Source organism: Ixodes scapularis, unplaced genomic scaffold (assembly GCF_016920785.2).
Source record: "Ixodes scapularis isolate PalLabHiFi unplaced genomic scaffold, ASM1692078v2 PGA_scaffold0__279_contigs__length_252992795, whole genome shotgun sequence".
NCBI lineage: Eukaryota > Metazoa > Arthropoda > Arachnida > Ixodida > Ixodidae > Ixodes > Ixodes scapularis.
This window is the reverse complement of record NW_024609835.1, coordinates 42247816-42261844: the sequence shown is the minus strand read 5'-3', so window position 1 is coordinate 42261844 and position 14029 is coordinate 42247816. Positions and strand designations below refer to the sequence as shown.

Here is a 14029-nt window from a genome sequence, read left to right as displayed (position 1 = left end):
ATGGTGCACGTGACATTGTAAAAAAACTATCGTCCCATATCTATTCTTCCTTGCTTGGCATTGGTTCTCGAAAAACATATTTTTAAAACAATGAGCGCCTTCCTTGACAAATACAATATTCTATCACCTAACCAATACGGCTTTATCGCAGGCCGCAGCACCATCTCGGCGCTCGAGGATATGTCTGATACTTTACACACCTCATTCGATAATAATCAGTTTACGTGCGCACTCTTTCTTGATGTGTCAAAAGCGTTTGATTCTATCAATCACCAAATACTGCTGGAGAAACTTTGCAATTACGGATTTCGGGGTCCATTTTTTTTGATGCTTCAAAACTTTCTGACTGACAGATCGCAACAAGTATTGGTTTGCAACAAAACAAGCGCCAAAGTATGCCTACAGAAGGGAGTACCACAAGGCTCGGTCCTGTCCCCCTTGCTGTTTAATCTTTACGTGAACGATCTCGCCCGATCAACATCAGGATGTACAGTTTACCAATATGCAGATGACAAATTGTTGCTATCTACTCATATCAGCCTGCGCTGTGCAATCAACATGCTTAAAATAAATTCTACAAGAGTCATGAACTGGTTTGAAGCAAATCGAATATCTGTGAATGTGCAAAAAACAAAACTTGTCTGTTTCCGTAACCCACTCAAGCGGACATGCATAGACATACCTTTTATATTGCATTCATCGTCTTGTGTCTCTTGCAGCTGTACGCCTATACCATACGTAAATACAGTAAAATACTTGGGCATTTATTTTGATAGCGATTTAACATGGAATACACACTTGGATTATTTGGCTAGGAGACTACGAAATATATCATGTTTATTATATCTCATCAAAACCTTCCTCCCCATCTCCGTCAGAAAAATGGTCGTTAATGCTACCGCGTATGGAGCTCTGCGATACGGAATTACAATCTTCGCAAACTGTTCAGCTCTTTGGAGAACAAAAATAGATGTCATTCTTAAGAGCATCGCCAAAAACGTTGCCTATGATCCCAAATTAATACAGGATGGTGACGTATTCGCATCAGTGGGCCTACCGCGTTTTCTGCCTCTTTTTCAACGATGTGTCATCCTAAAGCATTATTGGAATAGCCCGTTTAAAACGCCTCATTTTGTTCAGCGCTCTATAAGAAATAGTGAACGCTTTATAATTCCTCGAATATACACCAACTACGGAAAGAGTCTACATTCATTTTACGTGCCTGACATCTTCAACAAATTACCAGACGTTTTTAATCAACTCGATTCTCTGCGATCTTTAAAAAAGCACCTGAAAAAAATGTGCTAAAAACCATGTATGCATTTTTTTTTTTTTTTGCGAATAACATTTCGAACTCTTTGGACGTTTCTTCAGTTGGTGCTGAATCCACATAGACATTTGTTTGTGTCTTTATCCGTGTCTATGCTGTGAGTACTGTATATTTGTGTATCTGTGAACGCATCTGTAGATCTAAATTTGTGTATATATATATGCCTCTGTGCATCTTTGTGTGATACATGCCTGTATACACATATCCGGTTTTTTTTTTGCAAACATTTACTTTTTTTATTACTTTTTGAAAGTGTACATTGATTTATCCATGTGTTTAAATATTACTTTGTCATGAAGGATGATATAGTGTAGTTATAGCAATCATCTCTGTGCTTCTTATTTTGCCATTTGTGAATTATTTCAAATATCTATACTGACTGCCATTTGTGAACTATTTCATATATCTATACTGACTGTCATTTGTAAACTATTTCTGAACTTCTAAAGTGACTGCTATTAGCATACCAAGAACGCCCGTCTACCACTCACATTGGCTAACATCATTGCTGGGTCGTGTCACACAAGCCAACCCTGGCTTCGACAGACCCGAGTCTAACATAATGAAAAAAATCAAATGCTGGAATAAATTATTATTATTATTATTATTATTATTATTATTATTATTATTATTATTATTATTATTATTAGAGATGTTGATGCTTTTGAAGAATGGTGCCGGGGGAATGACCTAAAGATAAATAGCTCTAAAACGAAAGTCGTGTCGTACACTCGTAAGACACATAACATTGTATTCCCATATGTTATTCAGACAGACCTTTTGGAACGTATGAACAGAATCAAAGATCTTGGCGTAGTGTTTGACAGCACCTTAATCTTCTCCAGTCATGTGGATCACATCGTGAACGCAGCTCTACGCACGCTCGGTAGTGCGTGCCGCATCACTAAAGAGTTTATTAACCCCTGCACATTTCTTATACTCTACAGTGCATTGTGTCGACCACAGCTTGAATACGCTTCTGTTGTATGGAATGGAATTTGTGCCACAAATTCCTTGAAAATAGAACGGGTTCAGAACAAGTTTCTTTCCATCTATAGACATCGTTGCTCAGCGCGCATTGTACCCACCACTACTGATGTCCCTGTCCCTGTTCAGCGTAGCGTGGCACTACCTACCCTGCTTCGTAGGAGAGAACTTGCCGATATCTTATTTTTATACAAACTTGTCCACGCCGTCACTGATTGCACGGTATTGACGTCAAGAGTACTCTTAAAAATTCCTCTAAAAACAACAAGGCAAAATGCGTCCTTCTGCAACAGGCGTCTACTCAACCTCCACGATCCTGTGTCCAGACTTGGGCATACTTATAATTCTTCTTTTTCTGAAACACTCGACATATTTAACAATAACACGCTGCAGTTTGTAAAAACGTTAAAGGCCATCACTTAAATTAGAACTGTATGCACTAACTTGCGGCGTTCACGCCGAAATTCCCCACTTTGAATGCATTTTTTTTCTTTCTTTCTAGCAATTGGTGTTGGCGGTAGTACCCTTAAGCTTATCGTATGTTGTGACTTTGTGTTTACTTTTTATAATTTTTAAGTGTATTTTTCTAGGGCTTGTCCGTTGTTTGTGTTGTCCGTACTATTGCTTTATACCCTGTTCTGCCTTACATGTTAACACAGTGCACCTGTACCAAGACCGCAAGGTTGTTCCCGGGCACGAATAAAAACATTGATTGATTGATTGATTGATTGATTATTATTATTATTATTATTATTATTATTATTATTATTATTGGTGTATCTTACCATGGACAAATTATTACTGGTGTATCTTGCCATGGACAAATTACGACAGACAATCAAGAAAAATCTTGTTTAAACAGTGCCTATCTCCCAAACATGACGGAAAAAGACCTACATACGCTGCTATTTAGCTTCCGGCCTCACAAAACCCCTGGCGTCGATAATATAAAACTGAGCGATTTGCGGCGCAATTTTCACGTTTTAAAAAATGTTATTCTCCACATACTAAATGGAATCATTCTCACCTGAGTTTTCCCTCTAAATTTTAAAAGCGCAATCGTAAGGCCCCTTTATAAGAATGGCGCACGCGGCGATGTAAAAAACTATCGTCCCATTTCTATTCTTCCGTGTTTGGCGTTGGTTCTGGAGAAACATATTTTAAAATCGATGAACGACTTTCTGGATAAATACAACCTTATATCGCCCAACCAATACGGTTTTATTGCCGGCCGCAGCACTCAATCCTTACTTGAGGACATGTCTGATATCTTGCACACGTCGTTCGACAATAATCAATTTACATGTGCCCTTTTTCTCGACGTATCCAAAGCATTTGATTCCATCAGTCACCAAATACTTTTAAACAAACTTTACAACTACGGATTTCGAGGTCCTTTCTTTTTGTTGCTTCAAAACTTTTTGACAGACAGATCGCAGCAGGTAATGGTTTGCAACGAAAAAAGTGCTAAGGTATTTCTCAAGTCAGGTGTACCGCAAGGGTCAGTTTTGTCCCCCCTGTTGTTTAATATCTACGTCAACGATCTCGCTAAATTACCATCAAGATGCTCAGTTTTTCAATACGCAGATGACACATTGCTGTTATCCACTCATGTCAGCCTGCGCAGTGCAATAAACACACTACAAATAAATTCTACGAAAGTCATGGACTGGTTTGAAACCAATCAAATCAGAGTGAATGTACGAAAAACAAAGCTTATTTGTTTCCGCAATCAACTTAAACGACAGTGCATCGACATCCCTTTTATATTACATTCCTCATCTTGTGTACCTTGCACCTGTACACCAATTCCATACCACAATACAGTCAAATACTTGGGACTTTTTTTCGATAGCGATCTCTCCTGGAACACACACCTTGATTATCTGGCTAAAAGACTACGAGGTGTATCTTGTCTGTTATACCATATAAAAACGTTCCTCCCAATCTCCGTCAGAAAGACAGTCGTGAATGCTCTTGCCTACGGAGTTCTTCGCTATGGGATTACTATCTTTGCCAACTGCTCAACGCTCTGGAGGACGAAAATTGACGCCATTCTGAGGAACATCGCGAAAAACGTTGCATATAATCCGAATCTAAACCAGGACGATGATATATTCTCTTATGTGGGCTTGCCGCGTTTTCTACCCCTTTTTCATAGATGTGTCATCCTAAGACATTATTGGCTCAGTCAATTTAAAATACCTCGAACTGTCCAGCGCTCTGTAAGAAACAGTGAACACTTTATAATTCCTCGTGTATACACTAAATATGGAAAATATGTTCGGTCGTATTATGTTCCTCGCATATTTAACAAATTACCAGATTTTCTTGATCAAATTGACTCTCAGCGTGTCCTAAAAAAACGCATAAAACAATTGTGCTAGTAGCAGCCCATTGAATTATACACGACTGAAATCTCTCTAGGATCGACAGGAGGCTAGTTATTGTTACCATGTGAGTGACTGTTCGACCATCAGCCTATATGCCCGTATGATGCTTAAGTGTATATATGTATTTAAGTGTATATTTACGTGTAGATCTAGGCATGCACGCCTATATGCGTTGCAGTGCACTCGATGTTGTATATATGCCCAAGTACTCATTTATTTGTGTGTGAAACCCGTGAAACAACTTTAAATTGTGTATATATGCCCAATTACTCATTTATTTGTGTGTATGAAACCCGTGAAACAACTTTAAATTGTGTATAACTGTCTTGTATTCGCGCCTGAGAACAATCAGTCTCATCACCACGGGGTCTAGTCGCACAAGCCGACCCTGGCCTCGACTGACCCGCCTCGTACGTGCTAAAGAAAGAACAAGCCGAATAAAATTATTATTATTATTATTATTGTTGTTGTTGTTGTTATTGTTGTTATTGTTGTTGTTGTTGTTCCTATTTATAGTTTTTATGCATAATTTGCAGTTTGTGTAAGTTTCGGTGTACCAACACCAAGGCCGTACGAATCTTTATTATTAATAATATTATTATTAATTTAATTCGCTCGAAAATAACTTTTCGCCCAAAACTAAACGTGTTCCTTTCCCGGGCAATGCTGGTGCGTGTCCCATCGCAGAAGCAGAAGCTGCAGCGGCTATGCATCCCCGAAAGCAGCCCGGAGGAGCCGAGCTGCCCGGGAACTCGGGGCACTTTCCCCGTCCTCGGCGCCGCTCGGGTGAAGTACGCGTGGCGCGGCCCGGGTATTTCGGGCTTGGCGGAAACCGACGCCGAATGCCCAGCAGCGTGAGAAATAGTGCCGTTGAACGACACCTACTTTTACTTCGAAGTTGCGGAATCTTGAACTCCGCCCCCGCCTTATGATGGACGGGAGCGGACGCCGCGAGCAATAGGAGTCAGTCTCGCGCCGAGAGAAAGTTTCAGAATGGTATGGGGGCCCTAACCACGGTGGCCCCAACGCTTCGAGTCCCCCAAAGCAGCCTTCGGGCGTCACACCGCGCATGAGCAGAACGTCTGCGCACAGACTGTGTGACCCCCCCCCCCTCTCCCAAACACACACACACACAAACATACACACACAAGCTGCTCGGGGGACCCATCGGGGCCCGCTATTCTGGAGTTCTCTAATAGGGAGTTTTCCTGCACCGTTTTTCGTGTTTCAAAAGTAGCGCAATGTTCGTCGATGCACGAGGCTCGTGCAACGTGCAGCCCTTGGGAAGATCATGGGGCACAGTGCAGCACTGAGCTAGATTTCAGACGCCATGAGTTTCCCAGAAGTGGCGCGAGGTACGTGCCTCGAGCATTTCTACAACAATGAATGAACGGCGCCACTTTTCCCAGGATAGAGGGGCTTTAGTCATTCGCCCTCCTGTGCGCCCTCTGCAACGAAGACGTCGCTGGTGCGCATGCGCGTCGCTAGTCTTGCCTGCAGAGTTGCGGATCTGGTAGCGGGTTGCAGAAGGCCGTTGTGGGACGGCGGAAACGATCTACAAAAACTTCCTAATGTCACGTGAACTTCCGGTGGAGTCACGTGTCACGGCCGTGCAGCGCTGAAGCGAAATTCACGGCACCTAGCGACGAGAACAGAAAGCTCTGGTGGGAGGTTAGCTCGCCAGCCTTCTTTAGCAAGTCAGACATCAACAACGCCTAAAGGTCTAAAAAAAAAAAAAAAACCAAAAGTAGGTTTAAAAAAAAAGAAAACGGGTGATGAAAATAGCCAGTTTGTATACGGTTCCGGAAAACACTCGCAGGGTAATTTCTTGTAAATTTTTATTTTTACGAAAAAAAAAGAAAAAAAGCCTCAAGAGTTGAACATAACAAAGTGCAAAAACTTATTTTTGTAAGTAAGTTTAGTCTGAGCACAGAGTCAGTGGTCTTGAGAAGGGCCCACCTCGGTTTCGCTTCAAAGAGGGGGTTTACCGTTTAGCTCGTCAAGGAATTCGGTCAAGACCACGGGCCATCTTACGTACTTCCGAGGCATTTATCCTGCTTGGCTATGTTCTATACTCCGTTTACACTAAAGCTGAAACAGCAGGCAATTCCACAACCACGAGAGCTCGAGGTCGCTGCTTTCAAGCGTTCTTCCGCAGAACGGACACTCGCGCTAGAGGTGCATGTCGCAAAGCCAAGAGCTTGGACTAGCTCGCGCTTGTAGTTTGGGCTGCAGTCTCAGCTTAAAGGTAAATAGAGTTTACACTTTTGCAAGTCCGGCCTCAGGGCGCCGCCATCTTGCTCATTGAGGTGCGCTTGGGCGCGTCATAATATGATGACGACGTCTCGCTACGGCGTTCTAATCGGATTATGGCCGTGCCGAAGTGCCCCCCGGCTGAGTAAGATGGCGGCGTGTTTTGCTGGGTCGCAACAGAAGCCACTGTTCCAGATTCCAGTTTTGACAATGCTATTTGTGCGGCTTAGGAAGAGGAGGGGTCGCGTTTTTATAACAGTGAAAGCTATGAACCCGTAGGTCTCATCAGTGTCGTCACTAGGGCCAGCGGCACTTGGAGGGTGCAAGTATACCCACCGCAGCGTCGAAACAGCTGGTGTTGGCAAAACAAGATAACGCCATATCTATACGGCACGACAAGCAGGCAAAGTGTCTGAAAGCTTCTCGCAAGAACTGTGAAGGTAGGCGCCCACGTTTGTCTGCGATTGCCGAGCTTTTAGAGCGTCTTTGTTGGTTCGCACCGTTTAGTCGTCGACACTTCGTGCGAGACCCAAGCAAAGCTGCCTTGGTCCGCGATATCAGAGCCCGGTATTGAGAGACGGTCCCCGCTGCGGGACGGGCACGCATGTGCCCGCAATTGCGAGCAATGGCGCCTCCTCTGTCGGCGGCGGCTTTGTTGGCGGACGAAGTCTGTCGAGACTGGGGACGTCACTTACTCGGGTAGTATTTCTCGATGGAATTCTCCTTGGGATCATTGCCTCCGAGCGCTTCGGCGAGGCTGTTCCTGCCGTTGGACGCATCCGCCGCCTCTTCGTATTGCACGCAGAGCGCGTACGCGATGATGAACGCCACCTGCGATGCGCATCAAATAGGAAATGGTGCCATGGCATTGCGTATCTGCACTGTCAGGTATTTTCTATCGCGATAACTTAAAAAAAAATGTTGAATTTAAAGCTGCTTATCTCTTTGTTGTTGAAGGCCCATTTACGTATGATATACGCTGCCTTCGTGGCTTCAGTACGAACCTTTCGCCAACTATATTTCCTAAGGCAATGCGCGCCACAAAGGCATCCTAGCATTTTTTTTTCTCTTTCTCAAAAGACTGCGATGCAGATTAATTAAAGTGACAAAACGGTCACCGAAATGCGGGGTCGCTAGAGTTTCCATACCTGCTGAGTCTGTTCATAATTAAAAAAAAAAAAAGAAAGAAAAACGCAGAGCTTGTCTAAGTGCGCAGCTCACAGATTCATCGACAACAAAACAAATTCTGGCTACGAAAAACAAAAACGGAACAACAAACACTAAACCATCGTTATAACGAACGACACGATAAAGATGAAGAATTCGGTCACATCGAAAGGATACATGATTGCTCGACTCGAAACTATGCGAATAGTGGTTCGAATCGAACAGTGCTGCGTCATTTATCACCTTCAAAGTGCTAGGATGACTACGACCACAACGGCACAACGGCTCTCTCTGCGGTGTTCAAGCTAGAAGGGATGACCGCTGCCCTCTTCGATTCTTCCGAAGCGGTATTCGCACAACCCTACAACTCGAAACACGAAACATTTACTATATTAAACGTACACTGTAAACATACACTCTAAGAAATCTGGTGCGACAACTTTCCCGTAAAACAATTGGAATAACCAGTCATCGCGATCGACGTCAGTGAATGACGAGGCCAAAAAAAATGTGTTCAGACACACACACACACATACACAGGCACGTAGCCAGGATTTTGTTTCGGGGGGTGGGGGGGGGGGGGGGGGGGGGGGGGGGGCCCGCTCCTGACAAAATGCTGTATGAAAGGGAGGTGGGAGAGGAGGTCCCAGCAAAATGGAAAATTTCGGGGGGGGGGGGGGGGCGGGCCTCATGGACCTCCCCCCTAGCTACGTGCCTACACACGAAATAAACAATCTGCGCTGTGGTAGTGAGCATAACGTTAAAATATAAAATATCATTGTTCAGTATCACAGCGCAGGCTGTTGTTCTAAGGCAAAACATATTTTCAACATCGTCATTGACCCAGCTTTATCTGTAGACTGCAGAGGTTGGCTTTCCGAATTGTTTTGTGGGAAGGTAGACAAACTAGATTTTGTTTTGTAGCGTAGAATGTTTGACGGGGAAAAGCGAAAGAAGGTTCGTTTTCAATCCAAGCATCAATTCAACAAAATATGCTGGAGTTTAATTCTGAGAACAGGCGAGGCATATTTTCATATCTACTTTCTTAGGGAGATTACGTCATCGCGGAACCCGAAACGTATGAGCTAATAAAAAATGTTTCTTAAAGAAAAGAAACAAAGTAAATTGAAATTTGAACTACTGACTAAGATAGATCTCGCTTGTATGGTTTTATCCCTACATCTTGTCCAACTTTTTTTTGTATTTATTTTTATCATTTTTTTATTTCGGCTTTAACTTACAAAATGCCTCAGCCTCAATGTCACTCACTTGTCTTTAAGTATACCTTTGAGCGTGAGATTTGACTCACCGGAAGGGCTTTCCAAGCGCTCTGGTATCAAAATGCGGAGTTCAAGCACGAGACACTGATTCGGTGTTTATTTTTGTTCCCGGGCATTTCGGTCAACAGAAGCACTCCAGCTATCACTAAAAGCCCGATAGTTCAACGTCCTCTTTCGCGAAACGCCTGAGATTCGGAGGACGATGTTCACATACGTACGACTGTTTCTTCGTGAGCTACGTTTTGTTTTTCTTTTTTGTGAAGTATATTTTAAATTTCGCTTGCGTGATATGAGATCCTTACTGTGAATATCTTCCAAAATAAACTAGAAAAGCTTTGGAATCAGGAGGCGCACTTTGTTTCCAATAACTATGGCCCTATGCCAAACTGTCCACGCGGCTTAAAAAAAACAAAAAAACGCGCTTGCACACAAGCTTTTTTTTTATATTTTTCATCAATACTGAAAGTAAATGAACAGCAAATTGTTTGGAGTCATCTTAAGTCTCTTCTTGTTATGGTAATTAAAAGAAAACAAAAAAAAATCTTTTTATATGTATAGCTACAGACAAAATGCTTTTCGAATCCATTCTTTGTTAAGACGTCCAGAGAGCAGAATAACCTTCTGGAAAAGGTTGTGTCCATTGATGATATTGACGATTTCTTTTCCCCATGGTCAGAATACATCGAATAACCCCTTAGAATAATTCTTACGAGACAATGTAGGTGCGCGCTAAATCTATAAAAAAAATATACTCCCCAACGCTAAGTAAATGAGAATTAACGTTCAGAGGCCATGACACTCGCGAATGCCGTATAATGATGTTACTACTCTCGCTCTGACTTTCTGGACACGACTTCTCTGTTATGGTGTTATTTGTATGGGCAGTTTATGATCGCGTTACAACTTATAATGAACCGTGACTCATTTTATTAGTATTTTTTACTGAATTAGTTGAAACTATTTTTAACAGTGTTTAACTCAGTGATATGAGCAACTGGACGGAGCCTTTTAAGCATTCCGAATTCACCAGTTTGCTTTCAATCTCCGCTCGCTGTAGATAAAAAGACCTCGCCTCTAGACAATAACTCGCAATAATAAACACACAATAAAGTTGACTTTTGTAAAAGAAAAATAATAGGCCTGCAAACAAGCCTCGATCATGCTTCTTAGTGTTTTCCTTCATTTATGCTTTTTTTTTCTTCTTTTTTAAGCGCACTGGCGGAACTAAACGCTATTATTATACACCCATCATTGAAACGAAGGTCAATCATCATATTTTTTCCCAGCGATTCAGTCTCTTGTTTAAAATCTATCAATGTAAAACCACAAGCTCTTATTTCTTTTGTCCCCAAGACTTTTTTTTAAAAGTTGTGGTCCTTTGTACGTATTTAGAGTCACCGTCTTAGATCCGACACAAAAGCTGTATACAGCATTTATATATAAACATATATATATATATGTAAAAAACACACGAGTGGAGAGTAGATAAAAGTGACCCACCTGAACCACCAGGAGCGCCATACCGAGTTTGCCTCGCTTCCACATGGCAGAGGTTCGTGGTCCCGGTCGCAGTTCAGCAAAAACTTCTCGCAGCGAGTGCCGAACTCCGTCGGAGAAGGATAACCGCGCGCACGTCGTCAGTGGAGAACCCAATAGCGGGCATCGGATTCGGAGTCCCGTTCCCTCGCTACCCGCCTGGGCTTCACGGACAGGCCGCAGGCCGCGCGATCAGGACGACATCTGTTGCTCTATTCCGACACTGCGCTCGTATCCACCCGTGCCGATGTTCGTGCATACGCAGGACACGGACGCCTGACTGAGGACGGCCTGCTGAATGGCTCTTTGTACCGCGGGAAAACGAAAGTTTTCAAAGCGGCCGCGGTGAGCAGTATTGAGCGTAGTGGCGCTGACCAGCGGTCACGGTCACCACGGTAGCTGACGGTGGCCCAATCAACGCAAAATCGTTGCTTCTGTTCGCTGGGACACCCTTCCAGCGACGAGCTCAGGAAACTCAGCTGGGCCACTGTTCGGTGGCAATCAGTTCGTCGAACAACGTTTCGGCGACAGTTCGTTCCATCGAAAGGTTCCCTGCGTTCCTTTCGCCGACACACCTTCCGATGAAAACGTGGTTTTCCGCGCACATCGGCTCGGTCGCTGGCATCCGGATGGTAGCTATAGCTTACCGAACCCATGGCGGTTCCGATGAGTCCTGGTAAAACTCGGGCCTGACATTCTATTAAAGTATTTCCGGGCGGAACGAAGGGTGTCTGCGCGTAGCGTGGACTGTTTTGGAAGTTTAATGACGGGTTTACACTTGCGATTTCGCGGGCGGATCCGCGCGGGCAGAAAGTGGATTTCGGAGCCGGATGGCGAAATTGACTTGACGCTGGCGGAAAATCTGGTCAGTCCGGGAACGTGTCCAGATTTTCCGCCAGCGACGAGTCGATTTCGCTACCCGGCTCCAAAATCTACATTCGGCCCGTGCGGATCCGCCCGCGAATCCGCAAATGTCAACGCGCCGTGAGATTACAACTCGCGACTTCGTTTTTGCCTCATCGGAGATGTCTGGCCCAGTTCGCTCCAAAACTTACGCTGTGCTTGCAGAGAAAAAAAAAAAAAAACCAGTAATGCAATCAAATCCACTAAGTTAAAAAAAAAGAGAGATATATGTAGCGACAAAACGTCGTCGGAGCATGTGTCCATGATATAAATTTCCACGAAACATCGCAATGTCGACGAAACGTGTGTCTATGAAAAGTTGTCCACGAAACGTGTTTCAGCGAAACGATAAAAACCGGTTTCTATGTATTTCCTGGTGAAATGGCAGGCGGTAGCGAGGCGGCAGATATCAAGCGTGTATGAGCAAGATATGGGACGAAAAACGTTGGGGAGCAAACGCCTAGAACAGCCGTTATTTCGAATAAAACGCACCGTGGGGAGACAGAGGACATGTAGCATTTTCAGGAACACACGAATCTCGCCAAGCGTTCTGCGCATGCGTGACGCCGCCATAACTATAGTTCGCATGGGGCATGGCGTCAGAGCACGAGGCAGCTCGTGACTCGTGCAGATCTGCTCGCGCAGACCCTTATGGGATTGTCGCGCAAGCAGAAAGACTACAGTTCCCGCGATGCTTGACGGCAGCGGTGGCGGAATAAAGCTGCCTGTGATATCGGTCTATTAAGGATTTTAAGACATATACTTTTATCTTCAGAGCTCCCAACAAGAATTCGCTCGTCGTTGTTGTGGTCAGCACCTGTAGGCATACCGGTAGGTTGCTTATGTATGCGGAATGTTCCGTACTATCGTGTTATCTAAGTTAAAGCTGATGAAGAATGGCCGCGTCAGAACAAAACCATGAGCCATTCCACTCTGTGAAGGTGGAGGCCCAGCGAAGCTGTTTAGCACACGACACAGGGTTGACACAGAATTTTGAACAAAGGTACGAACACATTTATTGTTTTCTGGATCGGTGTTCATTACTTCGCGTGGACGACTATCGCCGCCCCGTGGAGCCGGAGGAAACTAGACACGCGCGGCGGGATGGCCACCCCGGGAGAGAAGAAGGAAAGGAAACTAGGGACGCAACCTGTTTGGAACGACGACAGAGAGAGGGCGGTGCGAGCGTAGACATGGCCGACGCGGGTCGCACAGCGGCAAATCTTTGAGAAACCTTTACTATCTACCGGAGAGTACACTGATCTTGAAAATGGTGCTTATTGATAACCAACCTACTGAATAGACCTATTGCTAAATTACCCAAACATCAAGGAGGATGCAGGGAATAGTGTTCCGCGCTCCGCACGTGGCGGCGCCTATAGCAGTAACTGTCCTAAACCAAAAGCCTAAAACAAATGGCGTCTTGCACGCGCGTTCGTCCCCGCTTTATTTTGGTTATTTACTTCGAATCTTTTATACGTGGAAGGGGTGCGCGTATGGCGCGAATGGCGGTGCGAGCGTAGAGTTTTTGTTGACGCATATGAAAAATCCACGGAACCCCAACCATAATTAGCTTCGCTGTAAAAAAAAAAAAAAAAAAAAAAACATTGTTGTAGGTTAACTAGCGGATCGATTTGTGGAAAATGTGTAACTTATCAATTATGTCAGCGAAATTTGGGTGGGGGAAGGAGGAGGACGAGGAGGAGGGGGAGGTGGGGCAGGAGAAGAGATAAAGAGAATAGTGAAGATTTTATCTTCAAATCAGCTGAGGACTTGGCTAATTAACTTTTTTTAATCAGTAATCAATGGTAGTTAAAGCCATCATGTTTTTTGTTTGTGTGTGTATAGGTGCGCGCGTACCCGTGTGCGGGTGCTTATGAGTGGTTTGTGTGCGACTGTGCGTGTGTATGTGCGTGAGTGTGCGTCTTTTTGTCAGAAAACAATTTATCGAGAGCTGATTGTAATACAGTAAGTGCCTATTTATGTTTGAACGAAATATAGTATTTAGCTACAATGTCTCTGCTATGCTTTTGAGCTATCGTAGCTCCGTGTAATGTTAGGATGTGGACGCCCACGCTGTTTCTCGTAAGTGCAGCTGGGGAGTTTTACGCATTTTGGGGTTGGCATCGAAAACGAACATTCGACAAAAACAAGTGATTCAATCAGGAAGTTGGTAAGAA

General features: G+C 44.1%; 1 protein-coding gene across 1 annotated transcript in view; it reads right to left on the bottom strand.

Moving 5' to 3' along the window:
- The window catches only part of LOC8040009 (ammonium transporter Rh type A), a 61581-nt gene extending 50594 nt beyond the window's left edge, over nucleotides 1-10987 (bottom strand). Inside the window, exons 1-2 of the mRNA XM_040221006.3 lie at nucleotides 10911-10987; nucleotides 7659-7794 (exon numbers count right to left, since the gene is read on the bottom strand). Coding sequence (XP_040076940.2) covers nucleotides 7659-7794; nucleotides 10911-10955 — 181 coding nt within the window. The 5' untranslated portion in view covers nucleotides 10956-10987. The remainder of the gene's footprint in view (nucleotides 1-7658; nucleotides 7795-10910) is intronic.
- Between the last annotated feature and the right edge of the window lie 3042 nt (nucleotides 10988-14029).